We start from the raw sequence: 18,120 nt of genomic DNA on the forward strand, positions 1-18,120 counted from the left end.
GGCAGCCTCCTGACAGAATCACAGCTCATTCCACTAGGGCTGTGGCTTCCACATGGGCCTTCAAGAACGAGGCTTCTGTTGATCAGATATGTAAGGCAGCGACTTGGTCTTCACTGCACACTTTTACTAAATTTTACAAGTTTGATACTTTTGCTTCTTCTGAGGCTATTTTTGGGAGAAAGGTTTTGCAAGCCGTGGTGCCTTCCATCTAGGTGACCTGATTTGCTCCCTCCCTTCATCCGTGTCCTAAAGCTTTGGTATTGGTTCCCACAAGTAAGGATGACGCCGTGGACCGGACACACCTATGTTGGAGAAAACAGAATTTATGTTTACCTGATAAATTACTTTCTCCAACGGTGTGTCCGGTCCACGGCCCGCCCTGGTTTTTTAATCAGGTCTGATAATTTATTTTCTTTAACTACAGTCACCACGGTATCATATGGTTTCTCCTATGCAAATTTTCCTCCTTTACGTCGGTCGAATGACTGGGGAAGGCGGAGCCTAGGAGGGATCATGTGACCAGCTTTGCTGGGCTCTTTGCCATTTCCTGTTGGGGAAGAGAATATCCCACAAGTAAGGATGACGCCGTGGACCGGACACACCGTTGGAGAAAGTAATTTATCAGGTAAACATAAATTCTGTTTTATGTAAGAACTTACCTGATAAATTCATTTCTTTCATATTAGCAAGAGTCCATGAGGCCCACCCTTTTTTGTGGTGGTTATGATTTTTTTGTATAAAGCACAATTATTCCAATTCTTTGTTATTTATGCTTTCGCACTTTTTTCTTATCACCCCACTTCTTGGCTATTCGTTAAACTGAATTGTGGGTGTGGTGAGGGGTGTATTTATAGGCATTTTGAGGTTTGGGAAACTTTGCCCCTCCTGGTAGGAATGTATATCCCATACGTCACTAGCTCATGGACTCTTGCTAATATGAAAGAAATGAATTTATCAGGTAAGTTCTTACATAAATTATGTTTCAGTAGATTCTTGCACATGCTCAGTAGGAGCTGGTGACTCAAAGTGTAAATACAAAAATACTGCATATTTTATTAATAGAAGTAAACTGTTAAAGTTGTTTAAAATTGTATCTGAATCATGAAAGTTTAATTTTGACTTGAGTGTCCCTTTTAAGATTATTTTCTCTCTCCTTTAAACTACTTTCTCTTGTAAGATGTATCGAGTCCACGGATTCATCCATACTTGTGGGATATTCTCCTTCCTAACAGGAAATGGCAAAGAGAGCACCCACAGCAGAGCTGTCTATATAGCTCCTCCCTTAGCTCCACCCTCCAGTCATTCTCTTTGCCTGCTTAACTGCTAGGAAGGGTAAAGTGAGTGTGGTGACAAAAATCTCTCAAGCAAAAGTTTATTTTAAATGGTACCGGTGTGTACTATTCACTCTCTGGCAGAAAAGGGATGAAGATTTCTGCAAGGAGGATGATGATCTTAGCACTTTGTAACTAAGATCCACTGCTGTTCGCACAGAGGCTGAGGAGTACAGGAAAACTTCAGTTGGGGGAACGGTTTGCATGCTAAGCTGCTTTGAGGTATGTTCAGTCAATTTTTTTTCTAGACAGACTGTGATAATTCTAGAAAAGGCTGACAATAATCCCCATGAGGGAAGGGTAACTGTGTTCAGACACTTAATAGAAAGAATCCCAGCTTACATTAAGGGCTCATTTGTTACTGGTTGGCACTTATGGAAAAAACGTTTTTTTGCTATCTGAGGGAGAGATTTCTGATTCAGGAAAGACGCTCCCTCAGACAGATTCTGATATGATGGCCTTCAAATTTAAGCTTGAACACCTCCGCTTGTTGCTCAGGGAAGTATTAGCCACTTTGGATGATTGAGACCCTATAGTGGTCCCAGAGAAATTGTGTAAAATGGACCAATACTTAGAGGTTCCTGTTTACACTGATGTTTTTCCAGTCCCTAAGAGGATTGTGAATATTGTTACTAAGGAGTGGGATAGACCAGGTATACCGTTCGCTCCCCCTCCTGTGTTTAAGAAAATGTTTCCCATATCTGACACCATACGTAACTCGTGGCAGACGGTCCCTAAGGTTGAGGGAGCTGTTTCTACTATTGCTAAGCGTACAACTATACCTATCGAAGACAGTTGTGCTTTCAAAGATCCTATGGATAAAACATTAGAGGGTCTCCTAAAGAAAATTTTTGTTCATCAAGGTTTTCTTCTCCAACCTATTGCGTGTGTTGTTCCTGTAACTACTGCAGCTGCTTTCTGGTTCGAGGCTCTAGAAGAGGCTATTATGGATAGAATTAAGGCCCTTAAGTTGGCTACTTCTTTCATTACAGATGCCGCTTTTCAAATGGCTAAATTAGCAGCAAAGAATTCAGGTTTTGCCATTTTAGCACGCAGGGCATTATGGCTTAAGTCCTAGTCTGCTGATGTGTCATCAAAATCTAAACATTTGAACATCTCTTTCAAAGGAAAGACCCTATTCGGGCCTGAACTGAAAGAGATTATTTCAGACATCACTGGAGGGAAAGGCCATGCCCTCCCTCAGGATAAAGTAAATAAAATGAAGACCAAACAAAATAATTTTCGTTCCTTTCGGAACTTCAAGAGTGGACTTAAAGGATGCGTATCTACACATCCCTATTCACAGAGATCATAATCAATTCCTCAGATTCGCCTTTCTGGACAGGCATTACCAGTTTGTGGCCCTTCCATTCGGGTTGGCCACGGCTCCCAGAATTTTCACAAAGGTGCTAGGGTCCCTTTTCACGGTTCTAAGACAGCGGTGCATAGCAGTAGTGCCTTATCTAGGCGACATCTTAATTCAGGCGTCGTCTTTCCAGCTAACCAAGTCTCACACAGACAATCTTGTTGGCTTTTCTAAGATCTCACGGGTGGAAGGTGAACATACAAAAGAGTTCTCTCTTCCCTCTCACAAGAGTTTCCTTCCTAGGGACTCTGATAGACTCGGTAGAAATGAAAATATTTCTGACGGAGGTCAGAAAATCAAAACTCTTAACCACTTGCCGAGCTCTTCATTCCATTCCTCGGCCATCAGTGGCTCAGTGTATGGAGGTAATCTGGACTCATGGTATCGGCAATGGACATAGTTCCTCAAATACATCTGGATCAGGAGACCAGAGATTCTCTTCTCTGGTGGTTGTCTCAGGACCACCTGGCTCAGGGAATGTGTTTCCGCAGGCCAGAGTGGATAATTGTAACGACCGATGCCAGCCTGCTAGGCTGGGGTGCAGTCTAGAACTCCTTGAAAGCACAGGGCTTATGGTCTCGGGAGGAAACTCTCCTCCCGATAAACATTCTAGAACTGAGAGCGATATTTAATGCGCTTCAGGCGTGGCCTCAGCTAGCTGCAGCCAAATTCATCAGATTTCAGTCGGACAACATCACGACTGTAGCTTATATCAATCACCAAGAGGAACACGGAGTCCTCTAGCGATGATGGAGGTAAACAAAATAATCCGATGGGCGGAGACTCACTCTTGCCATCTTTCAGCAATCCATATCCCAGGGGTAGAGAACTGGGAGGCGGATTTCCTAAGTCGTCAGACTTTTCATCCGGGGGAGTGGGAGCTCCATCCGGAAGTATTTGCCCAGCTGACTCAGCTATGGGGCATACCAGAATTGGATCTGATGGCGTCCCGTCAGAACGCCAAGCTTCCTTGTTACGGGTCCAGGTCCCGGGATCCCCAGGCGGTACTGATAGATGCTCTAGCAGTGCCTTGGTCCTTCAATCTGGCCTATGTATTTCCATCGTCTCCTCTCCTCCCACGTCTGGTTGCCAGAATCAAGCAGGATAGAGCTTCGGTAATTCTGATAGCACCTGCGTGGCCACGCAGGACTTGGTATGCAGACCTAGTGGACATGTCATCTGCCCCACCGTGGACTCTGCCAATGAGACAGGACCTTCTAATTCAAGGTCCATTCAAGCATCCAAATCTAATTTTCTGTGTCTGACTGCTTGGAGATTGAACGCCTGATTTTATCAAAGCGTGGTTTCTCTTGAGTCGTTCATTGATACCCTGATTCAAGCTAGAAAGCCTGTCACCAGGAAAATCTATCATAAGATTTGGCGCAAATATCTTTATTGGTGGGAATCCAAGGGTTACTGATGGAGTAAGATTAGGATTCCTAGAATTTTGTCTTTTCTCCAAGAAGGATTGGAGAAGGTATTATCGGCTAGCTCTTTAAAAGGACAGATTTCTGCTTTGTCTATTCTTTTACACAAGCGTCTGGCAGATGTCCCAGACGTTCAAGCGTTTAGTCAGGCTTTAGTCAGAATCAAGCCTGTATTCAAACCTGTTGCTCCGCCATGGAGCCTAAACTTAGTTCTTAAAGTTCTTCAAGGGGTTCCGTTTGAACCTATGCATTCCATAGATATGAAGCTTCTATCTTGGAAAGTTCTGTTTTTAGTAGCTATCTCTTCGGCTCGAAGAGTTTCTGAGTTATCTGCTTTACAGCGTGACTCACCTTATCTTGTTTTCCATGCAGATAAGGTGGTTTTGCGTACCAAACCTGGATTCCTTCCTAAGGTTGTTTCTAATAGGAATATCAATCAGGAAATTGTTGTTCCTTCGCTGTGTCCTAATCCTTCTTCAAAGAAGGAACGTCTGTTGCACAATCTTGATGTGGTTCGTGCTTTAAAGTTCTACTTACAAGCAACCAAAGATTTCCTTCAAACATCTTCATTGTTTGTTGTTTATTCTGGTAAGCGGAGAGGCCAAAAAGCTACGGCTACCTCTTTCCTTTTGGCTGAAAAGCATCATCCGTTTGGTTTATGAGACTGCTGGCCAGCAGCCTCCTGAAAGGATTACTGCTAATTCTGCTAGAGTGGTGGCTTCCACATGGGCTTTTAAAAATGAGGCTTCTGTTGAACAGATTTGTAAGGCGGCGACTTGGTCTTCGCTTCATTCTTTTTCCAGATTTTACAAATTCGATACTTTTGCTTCTTCGGAGGCTATTTTTGGGAGAGAGGTTCTACAAGCAGTGGTGCCTTCCGTTTAAGGTACCTGTCTTGTCCCTCCCTTCATCCGTGTCCTAAAGCTTTGGTATTGGTATCCCACAAGTATGGATGAATCCGTGGACTCGATACATCTTACAAGAGAAAACATAATTTATGCTTACCTGATTAATTTCTTTCTCTTGTGATGTATCGAGTCCACGGCCCGCCCTGTCTGTTTAAGACAGGTAGTCTATTTTTATTTTTTTTTAAAAAACTTCAGGCACCTCTGCACCCTATAGTTTCACCTTTTTCTTCCTAGCCTTCGGTCGAATGACTGGGGGGGTGGAGCTAATGGAGGAGCTATATAGACAGCTCTGCTGTGGGTGCTCTCTTTGCCACTTCCTGTTAGGAAGGAGAATATCCCACAAGTATGGATGAATCCGTGGACTCGATACATCACAAGAGAGAGAAATTTATCAGGTAAGCATAAATTATGTTTTTTCTGAAGTCCTCTGCCTAGCTCAACTCATTGGCAAAAATGGTGCACGCACAATTTCAGTTTCCAAAATGCCATAGCTTATAACTTTTTGTATTCCTTTACATACATTTCAGAAAAGATGGCTTAGACCAAGGCTCACAAACCCAGGAGCCAGGAAGCCACTGGCTCCAAGAATTCTACCCTTGGCTCCTAAGTTTTTGGGTTACTCTCCATATATCTATATACAAATACCACTGTCTGGCTCCTAAATATTCTTACTGGCTACTAACTTTTAAACAGATTTGTCAAGCACTGGCTTACACCACATAACTTATTTGACAAAATCTATATTAAAAAAACAAAATACCCACAAATTCAAGGGAAGGATTGGAAGCAAAAAGTTGTATATCTCAGAGCAATGATGGGGTGATGCATTTCACCCCAAAAATTGAATATATCCTTTACATAATACTTATATGTAAGGATGTCTATACTATTCAAAATAATCATTCTTGTTTGTTTTTTTGTTTTTTTCTAGGTACTGTAACAAGTTCTCAGCAAGCCTATCAGGAAGCTTTCGAAATTAGTAAGAGTGAGATGCAGCCAACACACCCCATTAGGCTTGGTTTGGCTCTAAACTTCTCTGTGTTTTACTACGAAATTCTCAATTCACCTGAGAAAGCATGCAGCCTAGCAAAAGCGGTAAGTTATTGATTTTTTATTATATAGATAGAGAGAGATATCTATATAGATATATAGATATAGATATTGATATTTCCTAGTCTCTCTGGCTTATCTTCCTCTAGCTTCCGTTACTGTTACATTCATAATTTAGATCTCTAAGGGAGCAGTCTTTTGGTTTTTTAATTTAAACTGTGTAATACGAATTTACAGGAAAAAACAAGACTATCAATTCAACATGGCTTCCTGATTTTTTTCTTTTTTTTTTCTTTGCATGTCCTAAAGGGTCCTATAAAATACAGAGCTTTTCCTTCCTAAGATAGTCCATGGCTTTATTCCTTACTGTTGGGAAATACAACACCTGGCCACCAGGAGGAGGCAAAGGCTTAAATATCCCTCCCACTTCCTCATTACCCCAGTCATTCTTTGCCTTTCATCACTATAGGAAGTGGCAGAGAAGTGTCAGAAGATTTGGAGAGTCCTAAAAAAAGGTTATCTGCCCTTCGAAATAGGACTAGAGTTTTAAGTAGTCATGTCAACCTCTCAGTGAGAGTATTGATAAAAGTTAGTCTGGAGATGCAGGGAAAGCTTTTTCTGCGAGACCATCCAGACTACTGCTAACAGCTCCTAAGCAGTCAGTGTTGACGAGTTTCACTGCCTGCTTTCTCTCACTCAAGTTCATGTCAGGAGCGCTGCTATAAGACTGTCACACTTGAGAGGCTGTGTTCTGTTCCACAGCATGGATCCTGGAGGTAAGATTGTTTTCAATTGTTTACACATAAAACGCTATAACAGGATCACAGTGTGGCTCCTTTATACCTTGATAGGATCCAGGGTTAATATCCTCTGAGGGGGGGTTTATTGAACAGTATGGGTTAATTAATCACTATTATTTAAATGCTGCTTTGTGTGGTTTTATTTTCTGGGCTCATAGGTTTCACTTTGGTTTTTGAAAGTGTTGCAAAGTGCCTACTTTTCATAGCATGTGGTCTATGTTCCTTTCCTCCATTCCGGCTGAGACTTCAACCTGAGGAGAGCGTTTCCTCTGTTAACTGTCTGGGTCTAGGAGGTGGTGAGTGCCCCAGCCATTGGGAGTATAAACTGAGCTATGGAGGACTCTGACATGTTGGAAGGTACTTCTTCTTTTTTGTGAGGTATTTTTTTAATAAAATATCAATTTTCTATCTGTTCAGTTTTTGTAGTGAATAAAGATGGACCAAGAGGCCCGGCAAGATGTTACATGTTCTTTATGTTTTGATGCTAATGTTAAACCACCATTCCCTTTCTGTTTCTCATGCATTGAGAGAACTTTACATTATAGGGCTAGGCTTTTTTTCGGAGCCAACATTGTCTAGGGCGGATGCTGTTCAGGAGTCTTCTGACAATGTTCAAAATATGCCGCAGTTTTCTCCTCAAATGTACCAAAACTTAGCGTCCATACAGCCAGTGCCCTGCGCTTCCTCCATTACTCCATCCGGAGTTACTTTGCAAGACATCGCTTCTCTCATGTCCTCTGCGGTTTCTGATGCGTTGTCTGCTTTTCCCATGCTGCAGGGAAAGCACAACAGGAAAAGTAAAGAATCAGTAAGTGAGGTTACTGACACAGTTGTTGCTATTTCTAATGCCCCCTCCCAGAGGCCTGAGGAGGAGGGTAATTCAGTAGCATCTGAGGGTGAAATCTTCAGACAGTGTAAATACTCCTGCTGATACTGAAGTTGTATCCTTCAGGTTTAAGCTAGAACCCCTCCGTTTGTTACTTAAGGAGGTTTTAGCTACCCTGGACGACTCCGACACTACCGTCGTAGTCAATCCTACGAAGTCTAGTTAGCTAAACAAGTATTTTGACGTGCCCTCCATGGTGGAGGTATTTCCTGTACCAGATAGGGCTACAGAAATCATTGCTAAGGAATGGGAGAGACCGGGTATCCCTTTTTCTTATACAAGATATGACGAGTCCACGGATTTCATCCTTGTGGGATATTGCCTCCTGGTCAGCAGGAAGAGGCAAAGAGCTCCACAGCAGAGCTGCATAAATAGCTCCTCCCTTTCCTCCCACTCTAGTCATTCGACTGAAGTTAGGAAGAAAAGGAAAAGCCAAGGAGCAGAAGTGACTGAAGTTTTAACAAAAATAAAGACCTGTCTCATAAAAAACAGGGTGGGCCATGGACTCATCATATCATAAAAGAAACAAATTTATCAGGTTAGAATAAATGTCCATTTTCTCTTACAAGATATGACAAGTCCACGGATTTCATCCTTACTTGTGGGATACAATACCAAAGCAATAGGACACAGATGAAACAGGAGGGACAAGACGGGGAACCTAAACGGAAGGCACCACTGCTCGAAGAACTTTCCTCCCAAAAACAGCCTCGGAAGAAGCGAAAGTATAAAATTTGTAAAATCTTGAAAAAGTGTGAAGAGAAGACCAAGTTGCAGCCTTGCAAATCTGTTCCACAGAAGCATCATGTTTAAACGCCCATGAGGAAGCCACAGCCCTTGTGGAATGAGCCGTAATACGTTCAGGAGGCTGCTGTCCAGCAGTCTCATATGCAAAACGAATGATACTCTTCAACCATAAAGAAATAGAGGTAGCCGTAGCTTTCTGGCCCCTACGTTTCCCAGAAAAACAAACGATCAGGGAAGAAGATTGACGAAACTCCTGAGTTGCCTGTAAGTAAAACTTAAGAGCACGGACTACGTCCAAATTATGCAACAGTCTCTCCTCCTTAGAAGAAGAATTAGGACACAAAGAAGGAACAATGATTAATATTTTTATTTGAAACCACCTTAGGAAGAAAACCAGGTTTGGTACGCAACACTATCTATGGAATGCATAGGTTTAAACGGGAACCCCTTGAAGAACATTAAGAACTAAATATAAACTCCAAGGAGGAGCAATCTGTCTAAACACAGGCTTGATTCTAGTCAGAGCAAAAAGATTGAACATCTGGAACATCTGCCAGCCGCTTGTGAAGTAAAATAGACAGGGCAGAAATCTGTCCTTTTTAAGGAACTAGCTGACAACCCTTTCTCCAATCCTTCTTGGAGAAAAGACAAAATCTTTAGAATCTTGACCCTACTCCATGAGTAGCCTTTGGATTCGCACCAATAAAGATATTTACGCCCTATATTGTGGTAAATCTTTCTAGTAACAGGCTTGCGAGCCTGGACCAAGGTATCAATGACCGAGTCAGAGAACCCTCGCTTAGATAAAATCAAACGTTCAATCTCCAAGCAGTCAGCTGCAGAGAAACTAGATTTGGATGGTGGAAGGGTCCCTGAATGAGAAGGTCCTGCCGCAATGGAAGCTTCCACGGTGGCAGAGATGACATGTCTACCAGATCTGCATACCAAGTCCTGCGAGGCCACGCAGGAGCGATGAGAATCACAGAAGCCCTCTCCTGTTTGACTCGCGCAATCACCCTTGGAAGGAGAGCAAACAGAGGGAATACATAAGCTAGGTTGAACGACCAAGGCACTGCCAAGGCATCTATCAGTTCGGCCTGAGGATCCATGGATCCGTATCTTGGGAGCTTGGCATTCTGTCGAGACGCCATGAGATCCAGTTCTGGCCTGCCCCATCTGAGATTCAGGCTGGCAAATATCTCCGGGTGGAGTTCCCATTTCCCCGGATGAAAAATCTGTCTGCTCAAAAAATCAGCCTCTCAATTGTCCACTCCTGGGATACGGATTGCTGACAGTTAACAAGCGTGGGTCTCTGCCCACTGAATTATCCTACTCCTGCCATCGCTAAGGAACTCCTTGTTCCAGACTGCTCCCCAACCTATCAGGCTGGCGTCCGTTGTCACTATCTCCCATGTGGGCCTGTGGAAGCAAGTCCCCTGGGACAGATGATCCAGCAACAACCACCACAGAAGAGAGTCCCTTGTCTCCTGAACTAGATCTATTTGAGGAGACAAATTTGCATAATCTCCATTCCACTGTCTGAGCATGTCCAGTTGTAGAGGTCTGAGATGAAAACGTGCAAATGGAATGATGTCCATTGCTGCCACGATTAGACCAATAACCTCCATGCACTGAGCCACTGATGGCCGAGGATTAGCCTGAAGGGCTCAGCATGTGGTCAAAATTTTTAACTTTCTGACGTCAGTCAGAAAGATTTTCATATCTAGAGAGTCAGAGTTCCCAGGAAGGGAACCCTTGTCTGTGGAACTAGTGAACTTTTCTCGAGATTCACCTTCCACCCATGAGTCCTTAGAAAGGACCGAACAATGTCGGTATGGGACTTTGCTAGCTGATAAGACGACGCCTGGATTAGAATGTCGTCCAGATAAGTCGCCACTGCAACCGCCAGCAGAGATCCCAGAACCTTTGTGAAAATTTTGGGCGCCGTGGCTAGACCAAAAGGAAGGGCCATGAATTGAAAATGTTTGTCCAGGAAGGTAAACCTTGTGGTGATTCCTGTGTATAGGGGTATGAAGATATGCATCCTTTAGACCCACGGTAGTCATATATTGACCCTCCTGGATCAATGGAAGAATAGTCTGAATAGTTTCCATCTTGAAGGACAGAACTCTGAGAAACTTGTTTAGACTTTTGAGATCTAAAATGGGTCAAAACGTTCCCTCTTTTTTAGGAACTACAAATAGATTTGAGTAAAACCCCTGCCCCTGTTCCATAATTGGAACGGGGCATATTACTCCCATGAAGGATAGATCTCTTACACAGCGTAAGAACGCCTCTCTTTCTCCAACATAGGTGTGTCCGGTCCACGGCGTCATCCTTACTTGTGGGATATTCTCTTCCCCAACAGGAAATGGCAAAGAGCCCAGCAAAGCTGGTCACATGATCCCTCCTAGGCTCCGCCTACCCCAGTCATTCTCTTTGCCGTTGTACAGGCAACATCTCCACGGAGATGGCTTAGAGTTTTTTTAGTGTTTAACTGTAGTTTTTATTATTCAATCAAGAGTTTGTTATTTTAAAATAGTGCTGGTATGTACTATTTACTCAGAAACAGAAAAGAGATGAAGATTTCTGTTTGTATGAGGAAAATGATTTTAGCAACCGTTACTAAAATCCATGGCTGTTCCACACAGGACTGTTGAGAGGAATTAACTTAAGTTGGGGGAACAGTGAGCAGTCTCTTGCTGCTTGAGGTATGACACATTCTAACAAGACGATGTAATGCTGGAAGCTGTCATTTTCCCTATGGGATCCGGTAAGCCATGTTTATTAAGATAGTAAATAAGGGCTTCACAAGGGCTTATTAAGACTGTAGACTTTTTCTGGGCTAAATCGATTCATTATTAACACATATTTAGCCTTGAGGAATCATTTAATCTGGGTATTTTGATAAGATTATATCGGCAGGCACTGCTTTAGACACCTTATTCTTAGGGGCTTTCCCAAATCATAGGCAGAGCCTCATTTTCGCGCCGGTGTTGCGCACTTGTTTTTGAGAGGCATGACATGCAGTCGCATGTGTGAGGAGCTCTGATACATAGAAAAGACTTTCTGAAGGCGTCATTTGGTATCGTATTCCCCTTTGGGCTTGGTTGGGTCTCAGCAAAGCAGATACCAGGGACTGTAAAGGGGTTAAAGTTAAAAACGGCTCCGGTTCCGTTATTTTAAGGGTTAAAGCTTCCAAATTTGGTGTGCAATACTTTTAAGGCTTTAAGACACTGTGGTGAAATTTTGGTGAATTTTGAACAATTCCTTCATATTTTTTCGCAATTGCAGTAATAAAGTGTGTTCAGTTTAAAATTTAAAGTGACAGTAACGGTTTTATTTTAAAACGTTTTTTGTACTTTGTTATCAAGTTTATGCCTGTTTAACATGTCTGAACTACCAGATAGACTGTGTTCTGAATGTGGGGAAGCCAGAGTTCCTTCTCATTTAAATAAATGTGATTTATGTGACAATGACAATGATGCCCAAGATGATTCCTCAAGTGAGGGGAGTAAGCATGGTACTGCATCATTCCCTCCTTCGTCTACACGAGTCTTGCCCACTCAGGAGGCCCCTAGTACATCTAGCGCGCCAATACTCCTTACTATGCAACAATTAACGGCTGTAATGGATAATTCTGTCAAAAACATTTTAGCCAAAATGCACACTTATCAGCGTAAGCGCGACTGCTCTGTTTTAGATACTGAAGAGCATGACGACGCTGATAATAATGGTTCTGAAGGGCCCCTAAACCAGTCTGATGGGGCCAGGGAGGTTTTGTCTGAGGGAGAAATTACTGATTCAGGGAACATTTCTCAACAAGCTGAACCTGATGTGATTACGTTTAAATTTAAGTTGGAACATCTCCGCATTCTGCTTAAGGAGGTATTATCCACTCTGGATGATTGTGACAAGTTGGTCATCCCGGAGAAACTATGTAAAATGGACAAGTTCCTAGAGGTCCCGGGGCTCCCAGAAGCTTTTCCTATACCCAAGCGGGTGGCGGACATTGTAAATAAAGAATGGGAAAGGCCCGGTATTCCTTTCGTCCCTCCCCCCATATTTAAAAAATTGTTTCCTATGGTCGACCCCAGAAAGGACTTATGGCAGACAGTCCCCAAGGTCGAGGGAGCGGTTTCCACTTTAAACAAACGCACCACTATACCCATAGAAGATAGTTGTGCTTTCAAAGATCCTATGGATAAAAAATTAGAAGGTTTACTTAAAAAGATGTTTGTTCAGCAGGGTTACCTTCTACAACCAATTTCATGCATTGTCCCTGTCGCTACAGCCGCGTGTTTCTGGTTCGATGAGCTGGTAAAGGCGGTCGATAGTGATTCTCCTCCTTATGAGGAGATTATGGACAGAATCAATGCTCTCAAATTGGCTAATTCTTTCACCCTAGACGCCACTTTGCAATTGGCTAGGTTAGCGGCTAAGAATTCTGGGTTTGCTATTGTGGCGCGCAGAGCGCTTTGGTTGAAATCTTGGTCAGCTGATGCGTCTTCCAAGAACAAGCTACTTAACATTCCTTTCAAGGGGAAAACGCTGTTTGGCCCTGACTTGAAAGAGATTATCTCTGATATCACTGGGGGTAAGGGCCACGCCCTTCCTCAGGATCGGCCTTTCAAGGCCAAAAATAAACCTAATTTTCGTCCCTTTCGTAGAAACGGACCAGCCCAAAGTGCTACGTCCTCTAAGCAAGAGGGTAATACTTCTCAAGCAAGCCAGCTTGGAGACCAATGCAAGGCTGGAACAAGGGAAAGCAGGCCAAGAAACCTGCCACTGCTACCAAGACAGCATGAAATGTTGGCCCCCGATCCGGGACCGGATCTGGTGGGGGGCAGACTCTCTCTCTTCGCTCAGGCTTGGGCAAGAGATGTTCTGGATCCTTGGGCGCTAGAAATAGTCTCCCAAGGTTATCTTCTGGAATTCAAGGGGCTTCCCCCAAGGGGGAGGTTCCACAGGTCTCAATTGTCTTCAGACCATATAAAGAGACAGGCATTCTTACATTGTGTAGAAGACCTGTTAAAAATGGGAGTGATTCATCCTGTTCCATTAGGAGAACAAGGGATGGGGTTCTACTCCAATCTGTTCATAGTTCCCAAAAAAGAGGGAACGTTCAGACCAATCTTAGATCTCAAGATCTTAAACAAGTTTCTCAAGGTTCCATCGTTCAAAATGGAAACCATTCGAACAATTCTTCCTTCCATCCAGGAAGGTCAATTCATGACCACGGTGGATTTAAAGGATGCGTATCTACATATTCCTATCCACAAGGAACATCATCGGTTCCTAAGGTTCGCATTCCTGGACAAGCATTACCAGTTCGTGGCGCTTCCTTTCGGATTAGCCACTGCTCCAAGGATTTTCACAAAGGTACTAGGGTCCCTTCTAGCTGTGCTAAGACCAAGGGGCATTGCTGTAGTACCTTACTTGGACGACATTCTGATTCAAGCGTCGTCCCTTCCTCAAGCAAAGGCTCACACGGACATCGTCCTGGCCTTTCTCAGATCTCATGGATGGAAAGTGAACGTGGAAAAGAGTTCTCTATCTCCGTCAACAAGGGTTCCCTTCTTGGGAACAATAATAGACTCCTGACAGAGGCCAGAAAAACAAAACTTCTAGACTCTTGTCGGATACTTCATTCCGTTCCTCTTCCTTCCATAGCGCAGTGCATGGAAGTGATAGGTTTGATGGTAGCGGCGATGGACATAGTTCCTTTTGCGCGCATTCATCTAAGACCATTTCAACTGTGCATGCTCAGTCAGTGGAATGGGGACTATACAAACTTGTCTCCGAGGATACAAGTAAATCAGAGGACCAGAGACTCACTCCGTTGGTGGCTGTCCCTGGACAACCTGTCACAAGGGATGACCTTCCGCAGACCAGAGTGGGTCATTGTCACGACCGACGCCAGTCTGATGGGCTGGGGCGCGGTCTGGGGATCCCTGAAAGCTCAGGGTCTTTGGTCTCGGGAAGAATCTCTTCTACCGATAAATATTCTGGAACTGAGAGCGATATTCAATGCTCTCAAGGCTTGGCCTCAGCTAGCGAGGGCCAAGTTCATACGGTTTCAATCAGACAACATGACAACTGTTGCGTACATCAACCATCAGGGGGGAACAAGGAGTTCCCTGGCGATGGAAGAAGTGACCAAAATCATTCTATGGGCGGAGTCTCACTCTTGCCACCTGTCTGCTATCCACATCCCAGGAGTGGAAAATTGGGAAGCGGATTTTCTGAGTCGTCAGACATTGCATCCGGGGGAGTGGGAACTCCATCCGGAAATCTTTGCCCAAGTCACTCAACTGTGGGGCATTCCAGACATGGATCTGATGGCCTCTCGTCAGAACTTCAAAGTTCCTTGCTACGGGTCCAGATCCAGGGATCCCAAGGCGGCTCTAGTAGATGCACTAGTAGCACCTTGGACCTTCAAACTAGCTTATGTATTCCCGCCGTTTCCTCTCATCCCCAGGCTGGTAGCCAGGATCAATCAGGAAAGGGCGTCGGTGATCTTGATAGCTCCTGCGTGGCCACGCAGGACTTGGTATGCAGATCTGGTGAATATGTCATCGGCTCCACCATGGAAGCTACCTTTGAGACGAGACCTTCTTGTTCAAGGTCCGTTCAAACATCCGAATCTGGTCTCACTCCAGCTGACTGCTTGGAGATTGAACGCTTGATCTTATCGAAGCGAGGGTTCTCAGATTCTGTTATCGATACTCTTGTTCAGGCCAGAAAGCCTGTAACTAGAAAGATTTACCACAAAATTTGGAAAAAATATATCTGTTGGTGTGAATCTAAAGGATTCCCTTGGGACAAGGTTAAGATTCCTAAGATTCTATCCTTCCTTCAAGAAGGATTGGAAAAAGGATTATCTGCAAGTTCCCTGAAGGGACAGATTTCTGCCTTGTCTGTGTTACTTCACAAAAAGCTGGCAGCTGTGCCAGATGTTCAAGCCTTTGTTCAGGCTCTGGTTAGAATCAAGCCTGTTTACAAACCTTTGACTCCTCCTTGGAGTCTCAACTTAGTTCTTTCAGTTCTTCAGGGGGTTCCGTTTGAACCCTTACATTCCGTTGATATTAAGTTATTATCTTGGAAAGTTTTGTTTTTGGTTGCAATTTCTTCTGCTAGAAGAGTTTCAGAATTATCTGCTCTGCAGTGTTCTCCTCCTTATCTGGTGTTCCATGCAGATAAGGTGGTTTTACGTACTAAACCTGGTTTTCTTCCAAAAGTTGTTTCTAACAAAAACATTAACCAGGAGATTATCGTACCTTCTCTGTTTCCGAAACCAGTTTCGAAGAAGGAACGTTTGTTGCACAATTTGGATGTTGTTCGCGCTCTAAAATTCTATTTAGATGCTACAAAGGATTTTAGACAAACATCTTCCTTGTTTGTTGTTTATTCCGGTAAAAGGAGAGGTCAAAAAGCAACTTCTACCTCTCTCTCTTTTTGGATTAAAAGCATCATCAGATTGGCTTACGAGACTGCCGGACGGCAGCCTCCCGAAAGAATCACAGCTCATTCCACTAGGGCTGTGGCTTCCACATGGGCCTTCAAGAACGAGGCTTCTGTTGATCAGATATGTAGGGCAGCGACTTGGTCTTCACTGCACACTTTTACCAAATTTTACAAGTTTGATACTTTTGCTTCTTCTGAGGCTATTTTTGGGAGAAAGGTTTTGCAAGCCGTGGTGCCTTCCATCTAGGTGACCTGATTTGCTCCCTCCCATCATCCGTGTCCTATAGCTTTGGTATTGGTTCCCACAAGTAAGGATGACGCCGTGGACCGGACACACCTATGTTGGAGAAAACAGAATTTATGTTTACCTGATAAATTACTTTCTCCAACGGTGTGTCCGGTCCACGGCCCGCCCTGGTTTTTTAATCAGGTCTGATAATTTATTTTCTTTAACTACAGTCACCACGGTATCATATGGTTTCTCCTATGCAAATATTCCTCCTTAACGTCGGTCGAATGACTGGGGTAGGCGGAGCCTAGGAGGGATCATGTGACCAGCTTTGCTGGGCTCTTTGCCATTTCCTGTTGGGGAAGAGAATATCCCACAAGTAAGGATGACGCCGTGGACCGGACACACCGTTGGAGAAAGTAATTTATCAGGTAAACATAAATTCTGTTTTTTATCTGGTCGGCAGATAATCGTGAAAGAAGAAACCTTCCTCTGGGGAAGGAATTTTTGAACTCCAACTGATACCCTTGAGACATGATTTCTAGTATCCAGGGATCCTGAACGTCTCTTATCCAAGCTTGGACAAAGAGAGAAAGTCTGCCCCCTACTAGATCCGGTCCCGGATCGGGGGCAGCCCCTTCATGCTGTCTTGGTAGCAGCAGCAGGCTTCTTGGGTTGCTTACTCTTGTTCCAAGCCTGGTTTGGTCTCCAGGTGGGCTTGGCTTGTGAATATGTCCCCTCCTGTTTATTGGAAGTGGAAGGAGGGATTCCCTTGAAATTTTGAAAGGAACGAAAATGACTGTCGTCCCCTTTGTTTAGATGTCTTAACCTGAGGGAGGAGGTGACCCTTACCTCCCGTAATGTCAGAAATGATCTCTTTCAAATCAGGACTGAATAGGGTCTTGGATTTTGAGGACACGTCCGCAGACCAAGATTTTAACCATAAAGCTCTCCGAGACAAAATGGCAAATCCTGAATTCTTAGCTGCCAATTTGCGGCGTCCGTAATAAAAGAATTAGCCAGTTTAAGGGCCTTAATTCTGTCCTGTATTTCTTCTAAAGAAGTCTCAGTCCTAAGAGACTCTTCTAGAGTGTCAAACCAGAAGGCCGCCGCAGTTGTTACTGTTACAATGTAGGCCGTTGGTTGCAAGAGAAACCCTTGATGAACATTCAGCTTTTTGAGAAGACCCTCCAACTTTTTATCCATGGGGTCTTTGAAAACACAACTATCCTCGATAGGGATAGTCGTACGCTTAGCCAGGGTATAGAGAGCCCCCTCCACCTTAGGGATTGTCTGCCAAGAATCCCGCATAGTGTCAGCTATAGGGTACATCTTCTTAAAGATAGGGGAAGGGGAGAACGGGATACCCGGTCTTTCCCATTCCCTAGCAATAATTTCCGAAATTCTCTTTGGAACCGGAAAAACGTCAGAATTAGAAGGAACCTCCAAATATCTGTCCATCTTACACAACTTCTCTGGAGGGACCACTATAGAGTCACAGTCGTCCAGAGTCCCCAGAACCTCCCGTAGTAATAGGCGGAGGTGTTCAAGCTTAAATCTGAAGGACATCACGTCCGATTCTGTCTAAGGTAACTCACTGCCTGAGTCAGACAGTTCCCCATCAGACAGAGCCTCCCTACCCCCCACTTCAGAGCTCTGGGAGGGTACATCGGAGATCGCCATCAAAGAATCAGAAGTCGCATGGACCACCTGGGTCTCCCTTCTACTACGTTTGCCTTGCAACATTGGCAACTTAGACAAAACTTCTGATAGAGTAGATGGCATTACTGCAGCCATATCGCAGACGAAGTTGAAGAACCTGGCGTCACTTGCGTGGGCGTTAAAGGCTGTGACGCTTGGGGAGAAAGATGCGGCATACCCTGAATCTCAGTAGTCTGAGAACATTCAT

General features: G+C 44.0%; 1 protein-coding gene across 1 annotated transcript in view; it reads left to right on the top strand.

The window, feature by feature from the left end:
• YWHAB (tyrosine 3-monooxygenase/tryptophan 5-monooxygenase activation protein beta) overlaps positions 1-18,120 on the top strand; it is a 201,650-nt gene that overhangs the window by 116,332 nt on the left and 67,198 nt on the right. The window contains exon 4 of the mRNA XM_053719975.1: positions 5,964-6,127. Coding sequence (XP_053575950.1) covers positions 5,964-6,127 — 164 coding nt within the window. The remainder of the gene's footprint in view (positions 1-5,963; positions 6,128-18,120) is intronic.

The sequence above is a fragment of the Bombina bombina genome, chromosome 1, assembly GCF_027579735.1.
Source record: "Bombina bombina isolate aBomBom1 chromosome 1, aBomBom1.pri, whole genome shotgun sequence".
Lineage (NCBI taxonomy): Eukaryota > Metazoa > Chordata > Amphibia > Anura > Bombinatoridae > Bombina > Bombina bombina.